Source organism: Carcharodon carcharias, chromosome 20 (assembly GCF_017639515.1).
Source record: "Carcharodon carcharias isolate sCarCar2 chromosome 20, sCarCar2.pri, whole genome shotgun sequence".
Taxonomy (NCBI): Eukaryota; Metazoa; Chordata; class Chondrichthyes; order Lamniformes; family Lamnidae; genus Carcharodon; species Carcharodon carcharias.
In genome coordinates, this window is record NC_054486.1 from 33,157,871 (window position 1) to 33,183,553 (window position 25,683).

The following is a 25,683-nucleotide window of genomic DNA, read 5'->3' on the forward strand; positions in this document are numbered from 1 at the left end:
CTTCTGCACCATAACAATTCTGTAATTCTGGAAATACCCAACCTCCTTTTGCCTTTGGCTCTCCATTCACCACAATATTTCTGCAGTTGTTGATCTTCTCAATCACACCCTTACCCGCTACCTTTGATGACCTTGCCCCTAGTAAAACAACCTCTCCCATCTGGTTGTTCGTCTTGGTATGTGGCCCCCATCTTCACTCCCTTGTCCAATAAAAGCAGACTTGAACCTTAATGGTGCATAAGTGCTTTAACCATTCATCAGCAGATCTGGCTGGATGACATCACACACCAGCAGACCCTGCTGTCCTTTGCCAAAACTGCTCACTATTTCTGGATCATCCTGGAATGCAAAGATAAACTCTGGCTTCATTTCTTCACCATCAACCATCTCCATAAACCCCTCTCTCCTGCTTCACCATCCTCACCTCTAACAACAAGTGTTGATAGTTCACTGACTTTTCTCAATAAGCTTAAGGCCATTATTTTGCTGCCTCTGCTGCATCCTCCCCCTCCCCTTACCCACCAGACCAAGCTTGCCCAAGGTTCCTCCTTCCTTAGCTCTGAACTCACAACTTTTTCCAATTTTTTTCCCTATCACCCTCAAGCCAATTTCAAGTTAATCTTATCTGTGAAAACCACCTCCAACTCCCTCAACCTAATTTTCATGAAACTGTTGAAGACCCAACTTCCCTTCCTGGCCCCCATGTTAGCTGATATTGTAAAAGGTTCCCTCTCCTCAGTACTTTTCGCCTCCCCTTCAAATCTGGCAACACCTCTTTAGAAAACAATGTACAAGATATTGGGCTGCAACTTCCTCGGAGTGGCAATCAACATTGGATTATCATCCGTGTCCAATTACTTGCGTAGATATTTTTCCGAGCCTGTATTGCCTGACCTCCTGACTCAGGGTGGGTGAAATCCAGGGAGTGCAGCTCATCTCAACATGGAAGTCCAGCTCTGCCGAATTGAAGGACAACATGCGCCTCTTTTTACAGCACTGGTCAGACCTCATGGGAGATGGGGCCTCAGGAGGGGGGAGGGGGTTGGGGGGCCTGGTCTCAAGTAATATTCACTCCATACTATTGCCAAGCAATGACCATCTCTATAAGGGCACAATCTAACCATCTGCCCTTGACAGCCAGCAGCATTGTCATCACTGAATCTCCCACCATCAACATCTTTGGGGTCACCATCGAGCAGAAACTTAATTGGATTATACATATGAATATTGTGGCTACAGGAGCGGGGATTCTGTGGCAAGTAACTCATCTCATGATGCGCTAAAGCCTGTCCACAATGCATAATGTCAGGATTATGATGGAATACACTCCTGGGTGAGTGCAGCTCCAACAACATTCAAGAAGCTAGACGCCATCCAGGACAAAGCAACCTGCTTGATCAGCACCTCATCCACTACCTTAAACATTCACTCCCTCCACTACTGGCACATAGCGGCAGCAGTGTGTAACATATACAAAATGCTGTGCCAGAACTTGCCAAGGAATCTTACATAAGCCTGTGACACTGAAACAGCTCTTATCAAATTCTCATCCTTTGTGACTATGACCATGCTAAACTATCCCTCCTCATCCTTCTCTATCTGTCTGCAGCCTTTGACAGTTGACCACACTATCCTCCCCCAATGCCTATTCTCTGTTGGCCATCTGGGTGGACCTGTCACTGAAGGGAAGCATTATCCAGAGACTTGCAGTGAGGTTCCCTATTTACACTGACAACACCCAGCTCAAACTCACCACCACCCTCTTTTGATTGCCTCTGATTTGTCAGACTGCTTGTCCGACATCCCATACTGGATGAGCAGAAATTTCCTCCAATTAAAAATTGGGAAGATTAAAGCCATTGTCTTCAAACTCCTCACAAAATCTGTTGCTTTACCACTGATTCCATGTCTTTCCCTGCTTACTGTCTCAGGCTGAACCAGCTTTTTTGCAACCTGGGTGTCCTATTAGACCCTGTAAGCTCGTAATCCCATATCCCCCTCATCACCGAGACTGCCAACCACCACCTCCATCATATTGCCTAACTCTGACCCTGTCTTACCATATCTGCTGCTGACACCTTCATCCATGCTTTTGTTACTTCCAGGTTTGGTTATTCCAATGGTCTCCTGGCTGGTCTCCCATTTTGCACCTTCGCTGAACTTCAAATCATCCAAAAACCCTTCCGCACATACACTAACTTGTACCAGGTTCCATTCTCTCATCACCGTTGTGCTCACTGACCTAAGTTGATTTCACCTTCATTTTAAAATTCTTATCTTTGATTTCAAATTACTCCATGATCTTATCTTTCCCCATCTCTGTAACCTTCTCCAGCCTTACAACCCCCCCAAGAATTCTGCATTCCTTCAATTATGGCCTCTTATATATCCCTTGCTCCCTCCACCTCATCATAGGGATGTACGATTAACATGGTGATTATGTTACTTAACTAGCAACCCAGAGACCTGGACTAATGATCTGATGACATGAGCTCAAATGCTGCTACTGGGGAAATTGTTCTACGAAGCACAGGTCTGATCCATAGCCTGCTCCCTACGTGGTCTGGTCAAAATGTGATTCCGGACCCCACAGCAATGCTGTTGACTTTCAACAGTCCTCTCAAATGGCCTAACAAGCACTTAATTATGTAGGATTGTGCAATAAATGTTTTCTATCGAGGTTCACATTCCATGAATGAGTGAAAAAAATAATTGGCAGCAGTGCCTAGCCCTAAGCTCTGGAATTATCTTCTTAATTAAACCTCTGGCTCTCCACCTCTTTAAGACTCATTAAAACTTACCTCTTTAGGCCAAGCTTTTAGTCACCTAATTTATTTGACTTGCTGACAATTATATCTGCCAACATTTCTGAGAAATGTCTTGGGACATTTTTTGATGTTAAATGTGCTATATGAATGCATGTCATTCTCAATCTATACCATGTCTCTGAACATTAATTTCTCTGAAATAATTTCCAATTAATGCACTGTCTAATTTGATATCTTTCTTTCCAATCATTCTGCGTTAATTCCCACTTTATTTCATTGAAATATTTTCTTGGCCATGTTTCCTAGATGTTTAATCATTCATCTGTCCCATTTCATGTATTGCATTTTCCTTTACAAAATAAGATCATTCTTGGCATTAAACTTGATCCATCATCTACCCGCCCATTCCTCTAACCTATCCATTTACTATTGAGCAGAAACTTAACTGGACCAGTCATATAAATACTGTTACTAAAAGTGTAGGTCAGAGGCTGTTCTAAAGTCAGAACTCATCTCCTGACTCCTCAAAGCCTGTCTCCTCAAAGCATATATCAAGGAGCATGATGGAATACTCTCCACTTGCCTGGATGAGTGCAGCTTCAACAACACTCAAGAAGCTCGAACAAGCTTCCCGGTCAAAGCAGCCCACTTGATTGGCGCCATCCACCAACTTAAACATTCACTCCTTCCATCAGCGACAAACATTGGCAGCTCTGTTTATCATCTACAAGATGCACTGCAGAAACTCACCAAGGTTTCTTTGAAAGTACCTTCCAAACCCATGAGCTCTGGCCAAGACAGCAGACTCATGGGAACTCACCTGCAAGTTCCCCTCCAAGTCACACATCCATCCTGATTTGAAACTAAATCACTGTTCCTTCACTGTCTCTAGGTCAAAATCCTGGAACTCCCTCCCCAACAGCACTGTTGCTGTATCTACACAACACAGACTACAACAGTTCAAGGCAGCAGCTTACCACCACTTTCTCAAGGGATGAGCAATAAATGCTGGCCATGCCAGTGATGCCCACATCCCAACAGCAAATTGTAAGAAAAAGTCCCTCCACCACCTGTAGAATACTGCACAGTTTGTCACGCCCTCTTAATTTGGTAAAATTCACAAACCTCTGCATCTTTATTTTAGTACACACATATATAATTATACGCAAGTATGTTTATAAAATGAGTAACAATGACAAGGTCCTATTTACTTCCCAACCCTATTAGCTCCAAGAAGATGGTGGGCAATATCCTTCTAAACATTATTTCATTGCGCATGGTCTGGTCATTTGAATGCATGATACCTTCAAATTTGTTTGTGCAGCCACAGCTCGTAAAAGGCATAGCCAGTGAGCAGCCTGTGCAGTTCCTTTCAGATTAAAGGAAACCATGGTGGTGGGTCTTCTGTAGCAATGGGTTACAACTGAGTGGTTTGCCCAGAACATGGGACTGGGGTTACATGTAGTTATTTAGTAAGAGCATTAGTAAACCAGTTGAGGTTCTGCAACAGTTACAGAATCATAGGATCATAGAATGGTTACAGCATATAAGGAAGATATTCGACCCATTGTGTCTGTACCAGCTTTCTGCATGAACCATTCACCTGGTGCCTCTCCCCTGCCTTTTATAGTCCTACACATTTTTCTTCTTTAGATAATGATCCAATTCTCTTTTGATAGCCACAATTGAACCTGCCTCCACCACAGCCTCAGGCAGTGCATTCCAGATCTTAAACACTCGCTGTGTAAAAACATTTTTCCTCATGTAATAATTGCTTATTTTGCCAATCACCTTAAATTGGTGTCCTTCTACTAATGGGAGCATTTTCTCCCTATCTACTCTGTACAGGCTCCTCATGATGTTGTAGCCCTCTATCAAATCTCCTTGTAATCTTCCTCAAGGAGAATAGTCCCAGCGTCTCCACTCTATCTAGGTAATTGAAGTTCCTCATCCCTGGAATCATTCTCGTGAATCTTTTCTACAGTCTCTGTAATGCCTTCACATCCTTCTTAAAGTGTGGAGCCCAGAACTGGATGTGATACCCCAGCTGAGGTCGAACTGGTATTTTATACAAGTTTAATATAGCTTCCTTGCTCTTGTATGCTATACCCCTATGTTGGATCCTGGTCACTAGTTTAGTTGGACTAATGGATCCAGGTTGCACGTTTGTTTCAGGTGGCCGAGTTGGTACCATAGACAGAATAGATCAGCAGACAGTTCTTATGTAGAACACATTCTATTTATTTACAAAGGAACACAACAGCTACACTTGAGTGCTTACAACTCAAATCCTGTCTCTGCATTACAGACTCTAACTCTAGACTACTCACTACTGAGGTAGCCCACACTACTCTGCTGTTGGGTACTCAGATCATGTGATCTTCCATTATAACATTCTTCTTAAAGGTATATTACACATCAGCTTACCACACCCGATGAATAAAGCTTAGGATGCTGTATACTTCATTAACTGCTGTCTCAACCTGTCCTGCCACCTTCAATTATTTATGCACATATACACCTCTGTTCCTACAACCCCTTTAGAATGGTACCCTTTATTTTACATTGTCTCTTCATATTCTTTCTACCAAAATGAATCACTTCACATTTCTCTGCATTAAGTTTCATCTGCTACTTGTCTGCCCATTCCACCAACTTGTCAATGTCCTTTTGAAGTTCATCATTATCTTTACAGTTCACAAGACTTCCAAGTTTCATGTCATCTGGAACTTCTGAAATTGTGTCCTCTACACTGAAGTCTAGGTCATTAATATACATCAAGAAAAGCAAGGATCCTAACACCAACCCCTAGGGAACCCCACTATTAGCCTTCCTCCAGTCCAAAAAGCAACTGCTCTCCATTTCCTGTCATTCAGCCATATCCATTTTGCTACTGTTCCTTTTATTCCAATGTTGTTTTCCCCCACCTCTGGTGCCAACAAATTTACCAGAATTGTTAAATTCAACTTCCTACAGTAGGATTTGAACTCACAATCTCTGGTTTACAGGTCCAGGGGTCTAGGCACTAAGCTACAATGGCCTACCTTCATCTTGGGCCTACCTCCAAACATCAGTGGAAAACAAAAGCAATTTCAGAGCAAGTTGACATAATCTGTCTCATATAAATATAATGCCCCGTGGGTAAACAGATGCACTGATGTTCATAATGTCATGGAGCTATTAATGTATATAATAGTTTGGAAAATATTTTTCTTTTAAAATAGAGGTTTATTCTGTGGGTGTGCCTTAATTGGATTAAAGCCAGCTAGATGGGTGATTTGATCTGTACTAGTTTTGATATGTAAGAGAGATGGTGTGTTTTTGCATTTTTGAATAGAGAATTCAAGAAGTAGGGTGAAAACAGACACCTATCTAGCAGCTACCATGCAATATGTTTATATTACTAATAAAATCGGTACTATGAAAGGGGTTTTATTGTTAGAGAGATTTAGTTCAGAGGCTGTTGATACAATGAGAACATTCAATGGGCAGTGGTAGGTATAACAAGACAACCATTTTGGGTGTGTAGAGCAGAGGCAATGTGAGATCAAAAGGCAGCTGTAAGCCTCCAACTGGCTCCACAGGAACCAAAGTGAAAAGAACCTCATTTTGAATTTGTAAGGTGAAAATGTTTTGCCTGGTGTTTGGTTAAGTCTATGGGTTGCTGTTGCCGTAATGAAAATTAGTGTGGGAATTTGTTATAAGTTATGATAGTAGTAATTTATAGTCTTGTGTATATATATTTTAACCTGTGTAAATTAATAAAATGTTTCATTTAGTTTAATGCATAATCACGAGAGCTGGTGGTCTGATTCCTGAATTTAGAGTCACATCTCAAACATAACACTTAAAATTATAGACTATGACAGTTGTTTAAAGTTTCCCTTTAGGATTTTTAAATAACTCCGCTTTACCAATCGCATCGGTCATAACAATAACCTCCAATCTAAGCAATTCCAACTTCCATACCTGAGTTTGAATGACCGATGTGACTCCTGCTGAAGTGTCCGGCAAGGGGTCTGCTGCTAGATTGGTGTTGAGTGAGTGCCCTGTTGTGCCATTCTCTGGAGCGTTGAAGGACGTGCTCGAGCTCAGGTCCAAGCTATGCTCTCTTGTCCACTTTGGGCTGGACTGAACAAAGAAGCAGGACATGGGTCTCCAGCCAAGACTGCTCCTTCTCCCTGGTCTCAACCTGCTCGCCATACGTGGGTGGACAAGTTCTGCAGGGATTTCATTAGATGGGACAGTGACATTCTGGGGTTCAAGTGAAAGACTTGGTAAATTGTAGATAGACTTTGTCCTCTGTCGTTCATATTCCAACGAGGGTATAGTTAGGTTCTGGATTGATCTGTTCATGTGAACCTCACACCCGTTTTGTTGCAAATATGAACACTTTTGTAAACTCAACCTAGCCGTGAAGTTCCCATTCTCTCCTTTACTCCTTCCATGGTGACCTCTGGAGAAGATCCTGCTCCAACGTCCTGTGGAATTTGGCTGCTTTTGCAGCATCTCTTGGGTGCTGTTTTCCTTGATTCTCCTCAATAAGCACTCTTTTCCTCGGGATGAGCAAAAAGTGTTTCTCCGTAAAGAGTTAGATCTAGTGACTGAAAGTTTCTGTAGATCAGACAGCAGCCCTGTGATGTAACCATTGCTTCCAGGTGTGTTTCCACGAACAATGGGCTGTGAAATAAAAGGTAATGTTATTAAGGATTTATTTTAGGATTTATTTATAAGGATTTTATTAATTTTATTATTTTATTAAACTCGTATCATAATCAAGGTCAAAGGTCAGGGGATAGTTTGCATTTGCATTTCCAATCTATGGGTCTAAATCAAAAATTCAGCTTTTGGATTCATCGTTTGCATCTTAAAAGGTGATGTTGCCAGGTTATAATTAATTAGAAACCGTCTGCTCATAGGCCTATCAGAAAAGGAATGTACTGGGTGAATTTTGATACATTACTTCCTATGCAAACAGGCAGTTCTTATCTTATTTGGTTTTCCAGTTGTCAGACACACATGAAAATCCACGAGACTCCCCCAACTAACAGAGAAACCCCCAGAAGGTGAGCTGTTTAATCGGTACAGAATGGGCAGTCTCTCCTTGCAGGTACACGCACTACTTACATAAACCCACAGGGCGAGATTCTGTTTGCTCGGTACAGAGTGAACATTCTCTCCCTGCAAGGACACAATCACTTACAGAAACCCCCACAGGGCAAGACTCTGCTGAGTAGAGAGAGTGAACACTCTCTCCATTAGGGGCACACATCACTACATAAAGCCCACAGCATTTGATCAGTACAATTAATTATTTACCCTCCCCAACCCTGACACAGATTGTCAAACACCCACCGTCGTGGACTCACCTTGGCCTCTCTCCTCAGACACACAGATTGTCAGCTGCCCACTCTGTTCATAGATGAAAAACAAGTTTACATACTTTACCGTTGATGCTGAAACATGACCAGCCTCCTGGGTTAGGGTAAATGCTGCGAAACTGAAGCCCTGTGACACATACACACACACATATACACATTATACTATTCCATACTGAGCACTGAGGTGTCAGTACTTGAGCAGCCCTCCAATCTTTGCCTAATCCTCCTACCACAGGCATGAAGAATGAGGAAAACAACCTGAGTCACTGTAGAATTCACACAAAATTCTAGGTTGCTCCTCCAACAATGGTGTCCAAATAAAGGAAAAATCTTTCTGATGTAGGAATAGACTCATCACCCCTTACAGAATTCATCAACACACACTCGCACACTTATACACATATATATATACATATATATATACACACTTAGGTTCACACAGATTCACATGCTCACACACATTCGCATGCACTCATACACACACGCTTGCACACACACATCCATAAATGCGCACAGACTCAAACATGCTCATAACTCATACACTGGCAAATTCCCATACACACACTGACTCACTCATACAGATACATCAGGACTCATGAATACGCATGCCCTGAGATTCCCAAACTCACTCACTCATGCTCATGCACTCGCAGACACCCACACTCTTACACTCACACTGATACGTATTAATACTTGCACCCACGTACATTCATGCACACTCATAGTCTCACAATCACACGCATACAGTTGCACAGACTCGTGCATGCATTCAGACACTACTGAACTCAATTGTTTCTGTCCTGTGAGATGATGGTTTGCACCATGGTGGTCAATTGTGTGTGTGAAGCATTGCCTGGTGTGACTCAGGAGCCCCACTCTGGCATGGCAGTCTTTGCTGCAGAAGAAGACAGTGCACAAAGAAGGTGCACAATTTGTGGTCTCTGTTTACTCTGAGCCCTCTTTTGGGCCAGCTGAGCTTTTCGATTCTGCTCATCTCTGCCAATGCCCTTCCAAACAGTCAGCCTCCAGAGATCATGGCCATCAGCAATTGCCTCCCAGCGTCACAGTCAATGTCTTCCATCTTCATACCTCCCTTGCAGGTGCCCTTGTAGCAGAGGTATGGACACCCAGGAGGTCATGACTCAGTGGCCAATTCACTGTACAGAAGATCTTTGAGTATACAGCCATCATCCATCCGATGAATGTGGCCAAGCAAGCGCAGACATAATTGGTTTAGCAATGAATGTATGCTGATAGAATTAGCATGCTTCAGGGCATATGAGTTGGTGACCTTGCCCTGCCAAGAGATGTCAAGGATACTGTCTGAGTCAGCAAAGGTGGAAACTGTTCAGCCTCTTCTCCTACCTAGTATATGTTATTCAGGTCTCACCACTATATTGGAATGCGCTGAGGGTGCAGGCTTGGTTGACTCACAATTTGGTGTTCTCAGTCATGCTGCTGTTGTTCCACACTCACTTACTCAGCTTGGAATTCACATGCAGACTCATGCTCATATACTTGCGCACACTGAAAGGCACAGATACTCACACACACTCACACTCAAACTTTCTATCATTGGAAGGTGTAACAGTTATGGGCCGGGAAGAAAATTGATTTTAATTCATGTTATATTGTTATAATGATTAGCTTTAGCTTACAAAGGGTTAACTAACAGTTGCAAAGTTTTTAAACCTCAACTTGAAAGTTAATTTGGAAACAGTGAGATGTTGTTCACTACTTCCCACAGCAGTTAATCCCTGGTGATAGAAGTGTTCCCTGAGGGTAATATCAGGCAGGCAGGTCATCCACTTTCGCATGTTACGTGTTTTAAGACACAGTGGTTTATTAGGTCTGTTTTACTCAGTGCCCTACTGCCCCTTCCCTTTAATTGTTCATCTGTTAAATCCCTCACCCTCAGTGACCCCCTGCCCTCTCCCTCCATGGCCCTCACCTCCTCATGTGCCCCTCACCCTCAGTGCCCCCAATTCTCACCCTCAGCATCTTCACCGTTCATGTCCTTCACCCCCAGTGCCCATGCTCTACCCTCCATGCCCCTCATCCTCAGTGTCTTCACCCCTCACCTTCAGTGCCCACTGGCCTTACCTTTGGTGGTGTGAGCTCCACTGGTGTAACCCCGGATGGATCTACCAAAGGTTTTGGCCGTTTCACGCTCTCTGCTAATAGCCCCTGCCACTGTTGGGGCAGGCCAATGAATTTCTGGTCTTGTGGGTCAAAGGATGTGTGGACCCTGTGCTGGAAGTTGAGAGGAGCCGAAATCTCCAGTCGATGGGCTTTCCTCTTCTTCCACATATCGAACTAGTGCAGGGAGCTTCAAGAATGAATCTGTAATGCAAAGAGACTGAGGTTAGCAGCATATTAGGAGAATAAACAAGCTGGGGCTGGGGACCTGCCAGCAGTATTACCAGGTGCTCACATTCCTTGGTCTGCCTGTCTCTGAAAGCAACCAATGGTAAACAAAGGTGTGCAGCCACACCTCATGGAAACCTGTGAGCAGCTGAATTACAAAGGATGGTTTTTAAAATTATAGACAATCCCACTGTCAGTATGTGGGTTCAGCACTGAACTGAACTGAAGCTAGGTTAGTGACTTGCCCACAATAGCAGCAAGTGGAGTTCCCATCAAAACTTCTTGCCAGCCACCTTTCCAAAAACACTTTTTTCAAAAAATACTTTATTCATAAAGTTTGCAAAAGCACATCACATAATATCGCCCTCAACCTGATGGCTGCATCTGTGCAGCAGAATGAAGTTGTATGTAGGCCCTTGGTATGCGAACACCAAATGTCATTAGGTGCTGAAATTCTATCTGTCATTGACATTACATAAAGCATAACAGAGTTCAATTTCTGTCAATCCAGTATATGGCATTCTCAGGTGCTCATCATTATAGGTTATATTTACAATATACATTTCATGTCAAACATTCTCTGGTGTGTACAGCCTGAGGGGTTTTAGATGGGTTTCAGTGCCTCAGTGTACTATAGTGGGGGGCCTTACACAGTTGCCTCTCCCCATTCAGCCTTTGAACAGCTGTCCCAAGCTTTAGCTTGTCCTTCAGCACGGAGTCCTGCACCTTAGAATGTGCCAGTCTGCAATACTCGACTGTGGACAACTTATTGCATTGGAAAACCAATAAGTTTCAGGTGGGCCAATGATTACCTTTGTTACAAGTTGATGGTCGTCTAGCAGCAGTTGATGTTTATCTTGGTATGGGACCCTGTGATCAGCCCATAGAGCACTGAATCCTGTCTTATGGAACTGCCAAGGGTGAACCTGGACAAAAACCACTGCATCTCTTTCCAGACCTGCTTTGCAACAGCATGTTCTAGAAGAAGGTGGGCAACACTCTCTTTCCCCAGTGCAACTGCCTGGAGGGCAGCATGCAGAGGCAGAGAGACTCTGGGCATGCAGGAAGGATCTGGCAGTGAGGGTCCTCTCACCACCTGCCAAGCTACATCTTGGTGCTTGTTTGAAAGTTCTGGTGATGAGGCATTCTGCCAAACGAATTTGGCAGTCTACTCAAAATATCATCCAACCAGATCCAACATCTTTTCTTGCAGGGCCTCGAGGATGTTAAGTGCAGACCACTGCCTGTTAGATGATCAAAGGTGTTTTTCTACACAAACTTTTCCAGGAGGGACTGGTGGTACAGTATGGTCCAATTAAATGGAGTGTTCCGCAGCAATGTGGCCAGACCCATCCTTCCCAACACCGGGACAGATAGAATTTCAGCACCTAGTGACACTTGGTGTTTGCATACCAAGGGCCTACACACAGCTTCATTCCGCTGCACAGATGCAGCCATCAGGTTGAGGGCGATGTTAGATACGTTTTTCCCTCCCCTATTCCAGAGATTTTGTAAATGGACATGGTCCATTTTCATTCTCTAGATAAAGCAGAAGATGGCTCAGGTGACCAATGTGGCATATGAGCAGGCTATGGGCCTGACCTGCACAGAGAGTGCCTTGTACCTGATGACCAGGTTCTTAACTGCAATGGAGAGGAAGCATCACTCCCACAAGCCCAGGTTTGTTTCACCGTGGCTACATGCTCCTTCCAGTTTTTGGCACATGCCCTGGACCCTCTGAACTATATCCCAAACACCTTCACTTATTCTGACCTGATGGTGAAGGGGACAAAGCTCCAGTTCCCAAAGAATATGACCTCACTCTTGTTATGGTTTACTTTGGCTCCCAAGGCCTGGTCACGGATGCTCCTCAGTCTGCGCACTGACAGTGGATCAGAGCAGAAAATGGTGACATCATCCATGTACAGGAAGGCTTTGACCCGAGTGCCTTCACTGCCTGGGATTGTCACCTCTCATATGCCTGCATCCATCTTGACGGACTCAGCAAAAGCTTCAACCCAGAAACAAGAGGGGGAGAGAGGGCAGCCCTGCCTGACTCCAGATTTGATCAGAAAGCTTTCCACTTCCCAACCATTCACATTAGTAATTCACATCAGTATGGTTCACATTAAGCAGCGAAACGGGTCGCCATTTTCTGATTTGTTCCCTCTCCCCCTTACACTTATAGTGGGAGTAACGTTGCTTTTCTTCATGGATTCTGGAATGTTGCCGGCCAGAAGAATGCCCTTGTACACTTCCAGCAAGTCAGAGGCTGACCCAGACCCAAAGAGTCGAATAGAAATAGGCTGGTAAACCATCACTTCCGGGAGCTTTGCTTGACTCTAAGGGCCAGTGGTCAAAATCTCCTTTTTTTTCCCAAAGGCTCTTTGAGATTTTCTTGAGGGCTACTTTTTGATTTTTGGGGACTATTTAAGATTAAGATTTTAGGTTAGAAACCTAACTTTACTCGAAGCAGTAACTTGCAAACTTGCACTGGGCCTCCATTACAGAAACAAGAGGCTCGATGCTGGGCAGGTGGCCAACAATTAAACGGTTTTTGTTCATTCACCACCATCCCTCCCTGAACCACCATCCTCCTCCAGTTGTTAATGTTAAAGCAAACACAAGCTCTGGAAGGTCAGGGTCTTCTAGATCAACTGGACTCCCAACTTTTTCTACACATCAAAGCTATATAGCAGTCAAAAAAAATCTTATATGCAGACAGACACTTCTAAAGCAGAAACATTTGAAGGAAAATTGAAGGGGAACAGAAGAAAACTGGATATTCCCCACAATATTTTTTCTCCTCCCACCCCACATTTCTACACTTCAAACATTGCTCCCAAAATAATTTGCTGGACAAATATAAAAGAGGAAGAAGGTCAGTGGAAAGGATTTAAGTTTTTTTTCTTTTTTGCTTGCTTATTATTGTTCCAGAAGTTGTCGGTAAACTTGAAAGCCAGGCCCAGGCGGAGAGCTTTAGAAGGAGAAAAATAAATAATTTTTTTTAAAAAAAGAGTTGGGAAATCATTTGCACAAATAAAATAAGCTGCGAGTGTGAAAGTGAGCAACATTGTGCTCAACCTGAAATGCCTTCATCTTCCCCAATCCCCTCTCCTTCCTCAATGTCTCTCTCTCTCACATACACACACTCTCCCTCCCTCCTTCTATCCACGCCCTCTCTCTCTTACCACCCCCTCCCTCCATCTCCCGCCGCACTCTGTCTTTCTCTGCCTCTCCGCCCTCTGTCTCACTCCCTCTCTCTCCCTACCTTCCCCAAATCCCTTCATCTACCTCAGTGTCTATCTCTTTTCTTTCTCTCACACATACTCTCTTTCTATCTTCCCTCTCCCTTCCTCTCTTTCTCTCCTGCTCCTTCCTTCTCTGCCACCCATTCCCTCTCTCTCACTTCCTCTCTCTCCCTACCTCCCACCTTCTTTCCGAGCCTGAAAAGCCTCATTCTTCCCTAATCCCTTCTCCTTCCTCAGTGTCTCTGTCTTTTTCCCCTCTCTCTCACACACTCTCACTCTCTCACAAACACTCTTCCTCCCTCTCCCCTTCTTTCTATCTATCCCTCTCTCTCTCACACCTCCTGGCTGCCATTCTCTCCCTTCCCCTCCCTTTCCATCTTCCCTCCCTCTCTCTCTCTTCCCTCCCTCCCTGCTCTTCCTCCCTCCTTGATTTTCCTCCCTTGCCCTCTTCCTCACTCTCTCCATCCCTGCCTTCCTCCCTCTTCCTCCCTGCCTCCCTTCCCCTCTCTCCCTCTTCCTCTTGCTGCCATCCTTCCTCTTTAGACCCACCCTCCCTCTCTCCCCCTCCCACCCTTGGCTGCTTCTCCCTCTTTTTCCCTCTCCCCCTCCCTCCCCCACTCCTCCCTCCCACTTCCATCACCTCCCTCTCTCCCACCCTCCCCTTCCTCTCTCCCTCCCTCCATTCCTCTCCCACCCTCCTCCACTCCATCTCTCAGGCCTCCTCTCTCCCTCCTCCATTCCTCTTCTTCTCTACAATCCCCAGTCTCCCACCCTCCTTCCTCTCTCTATCCTCGACTTCCTCCCTGCTTCAATCCTCCACTCACCCTCCCTCTCTCACCCTGAAAGGCCTCCTTCTTCCCCCAAAGCTCTCTCCTTCCTCAGTCTCTCTCCCCCTTCTCTCTCACACACACACACACCTCCCCCTTTCTCCCTCTATCTACACCCTCACTCACTCCCTCACCCTCCTTCCCTCTCCCCCTCATTCTTTCCTCTAACTAACCCCACTCTCTCCTCTCCATCTCCATCTGTCCTCCCTACCTCCCCTTCTTCTCTCTCCTCGTCTTCCTCCCTCTTTCTCCCCTCCCTCCCTCTCTCACACTTTCTGCCTCCCTCCCCCCTCTCCCTCCATCTCTCTGCCTCCCTCCCCTTCTCTCTCCCTCCTTTGCGGTCTCCCACTCTCTGCCTCCCACCCTCATCTCCTTCTCTCTCCCTCCTCCTTCTCCCTTTCTCCTCTCTCCCACTCCCTCCCTCCACCACCACCCTCCACCTCCATCTCAGCCCTGGTCTCCCTCCCTCCCCTCTGGTCTCTCTCCCACACTGTCCCCTCCTCTCTCTCCGGATTCCTCCCTTCCTCTTTCACCCCTCCCTCTCTCCTTCCCCCTCCATCTCCCCTACCTCCCTATCCCACTACTTCTCTCCTACCTCCCCCTCAATCTGCCTCCCTCTCTTTCCCTCCATCCTCCCTCCCCTTTGATCTCCACTACCTCCCACTCCCTCTCTCCTCCCTCACTCTCCCTATCACCCACCTTCCCACCCTCCTCTGTCTCTCCCCGTTCCTTTCCTCTCTCCCTTTCTCTCCTCTCCCTCCTCCTCCCTCTCTCCCCTCCCTCCCTCCTCCTCCCTCTCTCTTCCCCTCCCTCCTTCCCTCCTCCTCCCTCTCTCTCCCCCTCCCTCCCTCTCCTGTTCCCTCCCATCTCCTCCTACCTTCCCCCTCCATCTGTCTATCTCCCCACCTTTCCTCTCTCACTCACCCCCTGCCTCCCCTCCTCCCTCTCCACATCCCTCCTCCTCCCTCTATGGCTCGCTCACCCTCCCTCCCCCTCTGCACTTCTGTCTCTCCCTAGTCCCTCCCACCTCCCTCTCCCACCCTCCCTCCTTCAAACCCCCCCCACCATCTCTGTCCCTGCCTCTCCCTACTCCCTCTCTCGCCCCACCTTGTCACCACCATGCTCCCTCCCCAGTCCCGCTCTCCCCCTTCCCTCCCCAGCCCTCTCTCCCCCCCTCCTCTCTCCCCCCCTCCTCTCTCCCCTCCCTCCCTGTCTCTCTCCCCATTCCACCCTCATCTCTACACCCCCTCCCCCATCCAAACCCCTCCATCTCCTGTTCCTCCCTCTCCTCTCCCTTCCCCTCCCTCTCCCCTTCCATGCACGTCCCTCCCCCTCCCTCCCCGTCCCTTCCTCCCTCGCTCACACCCTCCCTCCTTCACCCCCTCTCCCCATCCATCTCTCCCATGTCCCTCTCTCCCCTCCATCACCCCTCACGCTCTCCCGCATCGCTCCCTCCCGCTCCCTCCCTGATCCCTTTCTCCACCCATCCCATCCCGCTCTCTCCTTCGTCCCTCTTTCCCCAACCCTCCCCGTCCGCCTCCCCCATCCCTCCATCCCTTTCTTCACCCCTCCTTCCCCATACCCGTTCCTCTCCCCCTCCCCTTTATCTTCCCTCTTCTCCCCGGCCCTCTCACCCTCTCCTTCCCACCACGTCCTCTCTCCCCAATCCCTTCAAGCCCCACTCTCCCTGTCCTTTCCCTGTCCCTCTCTCCTCCCCTTTCACTCCTCCCCTCCCTCCCCCAAAACCCTTTCTCCCCATCCCTCTGTCCCCTCTGCCTCCCCCTCCCACCCTGTCCCACTCTCCCCTCTCCCACCCTGTCCCTCTCTCCCCTCTCACTGCCTCTCTCCCCTCTCCCTCCCTTTCCTTTCTCTCCCTCCCTCCCTGTCCCTCTCTTTTCTGCCCTACTTTCCACCACTCCCCACCCCCATGCCTCTCTCCGGCTCACTCCCTGTCCACCTATACCCACCCGCCTCTCCATCCTTCTCTTCCCCCTTCCTCCCCATCCCTCTCTCTCCCTCCCCGTCCCTCTCTTCCCCCTCCCTCTCTCTCCATCCCTCTCTCCCCATCCCTCTCTCACCCCTCACTCCCTCCTGTGTCCATCCTTCTTCCACATCCTTCTCTCCCCATCTTCCCTCCTGCCCCTTTCCCTCTCTCACCCTCTCCTCAGTCTTTCTCTCTGCCCCGTCTCTCCTTTGTCCCACTCTCCCCACTCCCACCATCATCCCTCTCTCCCCCCGCCTCCTTTCTCTCCTCTGTCCCTCTCTCCTTCTTCCCCCTCCCCGTCCCTCTCTCCCTCTCCCTCCCATCACTTTTCCCCCTCTATTCCCCTCTCTCCCCCTTCCTCCCCCATTCCACTCTCCCTTCCCTCCCCGTCCCTCTCAACCCCTTTTCCTCCCCGTCCCTCGCAACCTCCTTCCTCCCCCTCCCTCCCCCTCCCCCTCCCCCCACCACATCCCTCCCCTCCCCCTCCACATCCCTCCCCTCTCCCTCGCCTCCTCACCCCTCCCCTTCCCCTCTCCCCCCTCCACATCCCTCCCCTCTCCTTCGCCCCTCCAGCTCTCCCCCCACTCCTCTGCCCCCTCTCCTCTCCCCACGTCCCTTCCCCTGCCCCCTCCCCCCACAGTCCTCCCCCTCTCCCCTCCCCCTCCCTGCTCCCCCCACGTCCCTCCCCCTCCCCCTCCCCCCACATCCCTCTCCCCCTACCCCCACATTCCTCTACCCCCTCCCCCCTCCCCTCTCCCCTCCCGCTCTCCCCATGTCCCTCCCCCTCCCCCCTCCCCACTTTTCCCACATCCCTCCCCCTCCCCTTTCCCTCCTCCCCTCACATCCCTCCCCTCTCCCCCAGTCCCTCCCCCTCTCCCCCTCCTCCCTCCCCTCCCCCCACGTCCCTCCCCTTCTCCCCACGTCCCAGCCCTCCCCCCACGTCCCTCCCCCTCCCCCCACATCCCTCGCCCTCCCCACGTCCATTCCCCTCTCCCCACGTCCCTTCCCCTGCCCCCTCCCCTCACATCCCTCCCCCTCTCCCCTTCCCCCTCCCCTCTCCCCCACGTCCCTCCCCCTCCCCCCTCCCGCTCTCCCCACATCCTTCCCCCTTCCCTCTCCTCTCCCTTCTCCCCTCTCCCTCCTCCCCTCTCCCCTCATGTCCCTCCCCCTCTCCCCCATGTCCCTCCCCCTCCCCGCTCTCCCCATGTCCCTCCCCCTCTCCCCCCTCTCCCCCCCACTCTCCCCACATCCCTCCCCTTCTCCCCACGTCCCTCGCCCTCCCCGCTCTCCCCACGTCCCTCCCCCTCTCCCCATGTCCCTCCTCCTCCCCCCCACGTCCCTCCCCCTCTCCCCTCTCTCTCCCCCCCTCCCTCCACCCATCTCTCCATCCTGTCCCCCTCCCCTCCCTCCCTCCCTCCATCCATCCCCCCCTCCCCTCCCCTCCCTCCCTCCATCTATCCCTCTATCCCTCTCTCCCTCTTTATCTGCACTAGATCTGCCACCATCTTGGCCTCCCTCTCTACTATCTCTCCCACTCTGTTGCTTCAGCTCCCCCAATCACAGGTTCCTTTTCTGCCACCTTTGCTGCTCATCCAATTATCAATTCTGTCTCTGGAGGAGCAGCAAGAGCGGGAAAGAAGGAATCTGTGATTGGAGGAGCTAGAACAGCCTGCATGGGGGAGACAGAACCTGTGATTGGAGGAGCAGCCACACTCATCATTCCCCCAATCAAACTCTGCATTGCTTGCCCAATTTCAACAAGATAATGCTCCTGCAATTGTTCAGGTCTAGAATATTACCTTACATTATGAAAAAATTCATGAAAGATCACCCCCACACATTATTACCTTACATTATAGCTCAATTTGTAAGGGGGTGATTTTTCTTGAATTTTTTGCCCCCGTCATTCCTTTCAATAGGCTAATTGTGACAGTTCATGGGCAAATTCACCTGCATCTTGAGCCCTGCAAGATGGCCTTTGTAGTTAGCAATTCATCCATACTCTTGCCTACTGCTGTCTAAGACTTCCATGATAGAGGACAGGAAGAGCTGGGAAGTTGTGTTGTCTGTGGGCTTCACAACATGCAGGCCAGCATAAAAGGATTTGCTGATCCTTTGTATATCAGCCAGTGATGGTGTTACTGAGCCAGCTTTTTCCTTCAGGTTGTTGATCACAGGGCTCTCTTTGTGTATCTTTTGGAAGAAGAATTGTCAGCACGTCTCATCCTGCTCCATGATGCAGACTCTGGATTGAAAGATGATCTTGGGAGACTTCTCAGACAAAGAGCAAGGCTTGCTGGCTCTTCACCTTTTGGATGTCCTCCCTGATATCAACCCCCATTGACCGCAGCAGGAGCAGATTCTGCATGATATTTGGAATTCAGGACATTCCCCTCTGTTTCTCTCCTTCATCTTCTGAGCATCTTTGAGGATGAAAAACCTCTTGATGTGCACCTTGATTGCTTCGCACCTGCGTGTCTGGGACTCAAAAGGTGGTTTCCCAGTTCTCCAACTTTCATAATCCCCTTTGAGTTCTTCAATGTTTTCTAGGGTCAATAATTTCTCCTTCAGATTTCATGTCCCTATACCAACCTTCTGGTCTTCTTGTAGGTGACATTCAGCCAGTAGGAGGCAATAGTAAGAGTAGAAAGCCAGCTTGACATCAACAGAATGTGAACACTCGGGACACAAACAGGAAGACTATTCTGGAATGGATGGACCCATCTGGCCTCGACTAGGTTTATCTGCACGGTGCTCCATCTGCAGGATTGCTGAAGACATCATGCAGCTTGGAATCTTTCATCACTTCAATCAAGAGTCTGGAAGTGCTGACCAGTTTGCTGTCAGCCCTGTTGGATGGTCCAGCAGCATTGATGCAGCAATTGAAGTCACCACTGAGAATGACCAGCCTGGACATTGCCAGCTGCAGTGTGAGCTGCTGGACGACAGTCAGCCACTTGCTGGTTTTGAGCCAAGGCATAGACGTTGATTAACCGGACCAGGGGGGTTTTTTACATTATGTTCGCTATTCAGAGGCGACCACCCACCACCTCCTTAACTTTAGAGATGGTGAAGTTGTTTCCCTGAGGCAGATACCTAGGCCAGAGGAATAGGAATCACCTTTTGATCAGTTCTCTAGAATTCCTAATGGGCTGTGAAGAGTAACGCAATTATTATTACAGAAGCATCGCAATCATTGACTAGGTGCTGAGGTGCGGTATTTCTCACTCCTGAAGAAACAGCAGGTCAGCTTTGTCCTTGGTGAGGTACCCCAAGATCAAAACACATTGTGTAGTAGATTTAACGCTATGCACGTGAACGGAGACTATCTTTATACCCATTTAAACCATTTATTGTCTCTGCTGGGACCAGGGTGAGAGAGGGTGATCAGGGTGTTATCACAGGTGGGGTTGGTTCAACCATTCGAAAAAATTACAAGTATGCAGGAACCGACGTCTGACTCTCTGTGGGCAGCCATCACCTTTTGCGGCCTTGTATGCATCCATCTGCAGGAGGGTGTTGGCCAGAAACTGCTAGTTTACGGGAGATCTCCACTCATGTGAATCTTGTGCAATGACACAGGGTAGCCTTGGCACCTATAATTTTGGAAATCCACTGGTCATCCAATATGCCCATCACCTTCCCACAGCCAATCAGAAACCAAACAGACCATTTATTACCAATTGGATAAGAACAGGAGGAGGCCATTTAGCCCCTTGAGCCTGTTCCCCCATTCGATGAGATCATGGCCGATCTGTGACCCAACTTTGGCCCATACCCTTTAATAGCTTGGGTTAAAAATCTATCAATCTCAGGATTAAAATTAATAATTGGTCTAGCATAAATTGTAATTTGCATAAAAGAGTTCCAAACTTCTACCTCCCTTTGTGTGTAGAAGTATTCGTTAATTTCACTCCTGTAAGGTCTAGCTCTAGTTTTCAGACTATGCACCCTAGTCCTAGACTCCGCATCCGGCAGAAATAGTTTCACTCTGTCTACCTCATCTGTTCCCCTTAATAGTTTAAAAACTTTGATCAAATCAACCCTTAACCTTCCTTCTAAATTCCAGGGCGCTCTAGTTTGCTTAATTGCTCTTTGGAATTCAACCCTTGGAGTCTAGGTATCATTCAGATAAATCTGATTTGTACTCCCTCCAAGGCCAATGTATCTCTCCAAAGATATGGTACTCAGAGCTGTTCACAGTACACCAGATGCAGGAAAACTAGGGCTTTGTATACCTGAAGCATGACCTCTCTCCCTATATTCTATTCCTCTATATATAAAGGCCAGCATTCCATTAGCCTTTTTTATTTATTTTCTGCACTTGGCCTTGACGTTTTAATATTCATGATCACTAGTCACATCCTGCCAATAAGAGCACCGGCCCTTTACCCCTACTCTGTTTCTTGTCGCTCAGCCAATTTCCTAACCAGGTCAATAATTTGCATTCAATAATATTAGTTTCAACTTCAGCTAAAGTCTCTTATGAGGGATTTATCAAATGACTTCTGGAAATCCATATAACATCCATAGACATTCCCTTTTCCACAATTTCAAAAAATTCAATCATTTTCTATAGACTTTGGAACAGTTCCTAAAGATTGGAGGGTAGCTAATGTAACCTGACTATTTAAAAAGGGAGGCAGAGAGAAAACAGGGAATTATAGACCAGTCAGCCTGACGTCGGTAGTGGGGAAAATTCTAAAGTCCATAATAAAAGATTTAATAGCTGAGCATGTGGAAAACAGTGGCAGCATCGGACAGAATCAGCATGGATTTATGAAGGAGAAATCATGCTTGACAAATCTACTAGAATTTTTCAAGGATGTAACTAGTAGAATTGATGAGCCAGTGGATATGGTTTACTTAGACTTTCAGTAGGCTTTCGACAAAGTCCCACATAAGAGATTAGCATATAAACTTAAAGCACATGGGATTGGGGGTAGTGTATTGAGATGGATAGTAAACTGGTTGGCAGACAGGAAACAAAGAGTAGGAATAAACAGGTCTTTTTCTGAATGGCAGGCAGTGACTAGTGGGGTACCACAGGGATCGGTGCTGGGTCCCCAGCTATTCACAATATATATTAATGATTCAGATGAGGAAATTAAATGTAATATCTCCAGATTTGCAGTTGACACAAAGCTGGGTGGGAGGGTGAGCTGTGAGGGGGATGCAGAGATGCTTCAGTGTGATTTGGACAAGCTGAGTGAGTGGGCAAATGCATGGCAGATGCAGTATAATGTGGATAAATGTGAGGTTATCCATTTTGATAGCAAAAACAGGAAGGCAGATTATTATCTGAATGGCTATAAACTGAGAGATGGGAATGTGCAACAAGACCTGGGTGTCCTTGTACACCAGTTGCTGAAGGTAAGCATGCAGGTGCAGCAGGCGGTAAAGAAGGCAAATGGTATGTTGGCCTTCATAGCCAGAGGATTCGAGTACAGGAACAGGAATGTCTTGCTGCAATTGTGTAGGGCCTTGGTGAGACCACACCTGGAATATTGTGTGCAGTTTTGGTACCCTTATCTGAGGAAGGATGTACTTTCTAAAAAGGGAGTGCAGCAAAGGTTTACCCAATTGATTCCTGGGATGGTGGGACTGACATATGAGGAGAGATTGAGTCGATTAGGATTATATTTGCTGTAGTTCAGAAGAATGAGGGGGGATCTCATAGGAACCTATAAAATTCTAACAGGACTAGACAGGGTAGATACAGAAAGGATGTTCCCGATGGTGGGGGAGTCCAGAATCAGGGGTCACAGCCTGAGGATATGGGGTAGACCACTTAGGACTGAAATGAGGAGAAATTTCTTCACCCAGAGAGTGGTGAGCCTATGGAATTCATTACCACGGAAAGTAGTTGAGACCAAAACATTGTATGTTTTCAAGAAGGAGTTAGGTATAGCTCTTGTGGCGAAAGGGATCAAAGGGTATGGGGAGGAAGCAGGAGCAGGCTATTGAGTTGGATGATCAAGCATGATCATAATGAATGGCGGAGCAGATTCGAAGGTCCGAATGGCCTACTCCTGCTCCTGTTTCTATGTTTCTAGGTTCATTAGGTCTGACTTATCCTTTAAAGTCCGATGTCTCCAATTTCTTTTATGATTAATGAATGAAAGTGTTCAAAGAAGATGAAATATAAACACCCAATTTCTTTTAATGACCCTATGATCTTTCTCCCGGGCTTTTTGCAGCAGGATATTTTTCTTTAATTCCTGACGACTCCTGGACAATCTACTTACGATGCCTGGCCACAGTGCCACCCATAGTTTATTGAACCAGCTTGTGGCTTCCCCTGTACTTACTCAATGAGAGGCTTCTTTTCTTGTGTTCTTATAAAGTGCATTTATTTTATCAGTGGGTGCACTGGATTGAGGTTAGTGTCTGCAAACATAAGTAACAAGTGACTCATCTATACCACATTCTGAGCTCTTAGGGAAAGCCAAGAATTAGCTTATCCACTTCCTGCTGGCTCACACACCAACCATGTGCACTTCAACAAAAGATCACAAGTGACTCACACTGGCTGTGTTTCTGCATCCTGTATGGGCTGACTAGACATTGTTGAGGAGTATGACTGGCACACCCTCCATGGTATACTTGGAAAAGGCTACCAGCAGGCTTCATTCAGGGCAAGGGACCCAGAGTTCGGAGTATGTATCTAAATGTTCCGGTCTGTGTCCTCAAGCCTCACTCTCTGCCCCAGACTCCTCAACCTGTTCTGTTTGATAATTCAGTCCCTTCCCTATGCTGCACTGTGACCCTCAGCCTTTCCAAAAACCCTGTTCTGCACTGTGACCCTCAGCCTTTCCCCTAACCCTGTTTTGCACTGTGACCCTCAGCCTTTCCAAAAACCCTGTTCTGTACTGTGACCCTCAGCCTTTCCAAAAACCCTGTTCTGTACTGTGACCCTCAGCCTTTCCAAAAACCCTGTTCTGCACTGTGACCCTCAGCCTTTCCCCTAACCCTGTTTTGCACTGTGACCCTCAGCCTTTCCAAAAACCCTGTTCTGCACTGTGACCCTCAGCCTTTCCCCTAACCCTGTTTTGCACTGTGACCCTCACCCTTTCCCCTAACCCTGTTCTGCACTGTGATCCTCACCCTTTCCCTTAACCCTGTTCTGCACTGTGACCCTCAGCCTTTCCCCTAACCCTGTTCTGCACTGTGATCCTCACCCTTTCTCCTGACCCTCTTCTGCACTGTGACCCTTAGCCTTTCCCCTAACCCTGTACTGCACTGTGACCCTCAGCCTTTTCCCTGACCATGTTTGGCACTATGACACTCAGCGTTGCCCCCAACTATGTTCTGCACAGTGACCCTCAACTCTTTGCCATCCCTTTTTGTACTGGGCCCCTTGACTGATTCCCTTTCTTGCGCTGTGACCCTCAGTCCTACCCCTTGTAATCTGATTCTCAGCTGGTTGCTAAACTGGTAGAATTTAAAGGGATAATGGTTTTACATTTTCCAAACACGGAATACGATGTTTAATTTGAACTTATCTCCGCTCCAGAGAGGCCTCTTTTCACAGAAGCCTCGGCCTCCTTCTGAGATCCCCAGCATCACAGATGCTAGTCTTCAGCCAATTTAATTCACTCCATGTAAAATCAAGAAACAGCCGAGGGCACTAGATACTGAAAAGGCTATGGGTCCGGACAATATTCTGACAGTAGTACTAATAACTAGCCACACCGGTAGTCAAGCTGTTCCAGTACAGCTACAACATTGGCATCTACCTGGCAATGTGGAAAATTGCCCAGGTATATCCTGTCCACAAAAAGCAGGACAAATCAAACCCGGCCATCAATATCCATCAATATTAAATTAATGGCAATGTCAGAGATGAAGAACTGGATTCATGAGTCTAAAAGTTCAATTGGACCCATTAACAGGCATAAGATCATGATGTATAAATACCCTGCACCCAGTCCCATTGAGGCAGAATGCAAACTTTATGCTGTCTGCTCATCAACATAATGGTAGCATGTAGCCCAGCATGAAACGTACAGCTGACTGGCTGCACATTCAGCAGGGGTCTCAGGTGTTTGGATAACACAATGCACAGTTAGCCTGCACTTCTGAAAGGCTGTCTGTCTCTCTTACAGTAGAAAAGCACTCAGGCTACAGCAGCTGCTGGAACAGTCTGAGGAAAGCTAGGATGGACGGAAGAGGATTACAAATGGAGCAACAAGTCAGAGAGAATTCTCCCAGGTTTTTGGATGCAGGGCTGGGAACCTTGGTCCTGGGGGTCAAGAGGAGGAGAGAGGCCAGGAAGCCTTCAAGGCACACCCTACAAAGAGAACGGGAGCAGGTGGCCAGAGAGGTCAATTCCTGAGGATTGGCTGCAGTGCCAGAAAAGGGTCAGGGATAAGACCAAGGGGTGGTGGTGACATAATGATAATGTCAATGGACTAGAAATCCAGAGGCCCAGGCTATTGCTGTGGGGACATGGGTTCAAATCACGCCATGACAGTTGGTGGAATTTAAATACAATTAATAAATCTGGATTGTTGTTAAAACAAAAACAACTGATCCACTAATGTCCTTTCGGGAAAGAAATCTGCCATCCTTCCCAGATCTGGTCTACATATGTCTCCAGACCCACAACAATGTGGTTGACTCTTAAATGCCCTCTGAAATGCCATAACAAGTGACTCAGTTGTATCAAACTGCTACAAAGTCTAAAAGGAATGGAACAAGATGGACCACCTAGCATCAACCAAGGCACCGAATGACAGCACACGCAGCCCTGATGACCCTGCAAAGTCCTCATTACTAACATCCGAGGGTTTGTGCCAACTTCGCAGACTAGCCAAGAAACAGCCTGACATAGTCATACACACGGAATCATACCTGACAGATAATGTCCCAGACACCACCATCACCATCCCTGGGTATGCCTTGTCCCAATGTCAGGACAGAACCACCAGAGTGGTATACAAAGGGAGTTGCCTTTGGAGATCTCAACATTGACTCTGGACCCCATGAGGTTTCATGGCATCAAACATGAGCAAGAAAACCTACTGCCTCCGCACAACCCCCTTGCCCCCCAAGCTGATGAATTAGCACTTCTCCATTTTGAACACTTTAGGTGCACTGAGG

At 47.4% G+C, this 25,683-nt stretch overlaps 1 protein-coding gene across 3 annotated transcripts in view; it reads right to left on the reverse strand.

Moving 5' to 3' along the window:
* Positions 1-25,683, reverse strand: part of LOC121292725 (serine/threonine-protein kinase PAK 4-like) — a 66,357-nt gene that overhangs the window by 33,867 nt on the left and 6,807 nt on the right. For 2 of the 3 annotated variants that reach the window (XM_041215051.1, XM_041215050.1), the window contains exons 2-3: positions 10,253-10,492; positions 6,738-7,448 (exon numbers count right to left, since the gene is read on the reverse strand). In XM_041215051.1, coding sequence (XP_041070985.1) covers positions 6,738-7,448; positions 10,253-10,459 — 918 coding nt within the window. In that variant the 5' untranslated portion in view covers positions 10,460-10,492. Of the gene's footprint in view, positions 1-6,737; positions 7,449-8,137; positions 8,359-10,252; positions 10,493-25,683 lie in introns of those variants that run through there. The other variant, XM_041215052.1, reaches the window with a different exon arrangement.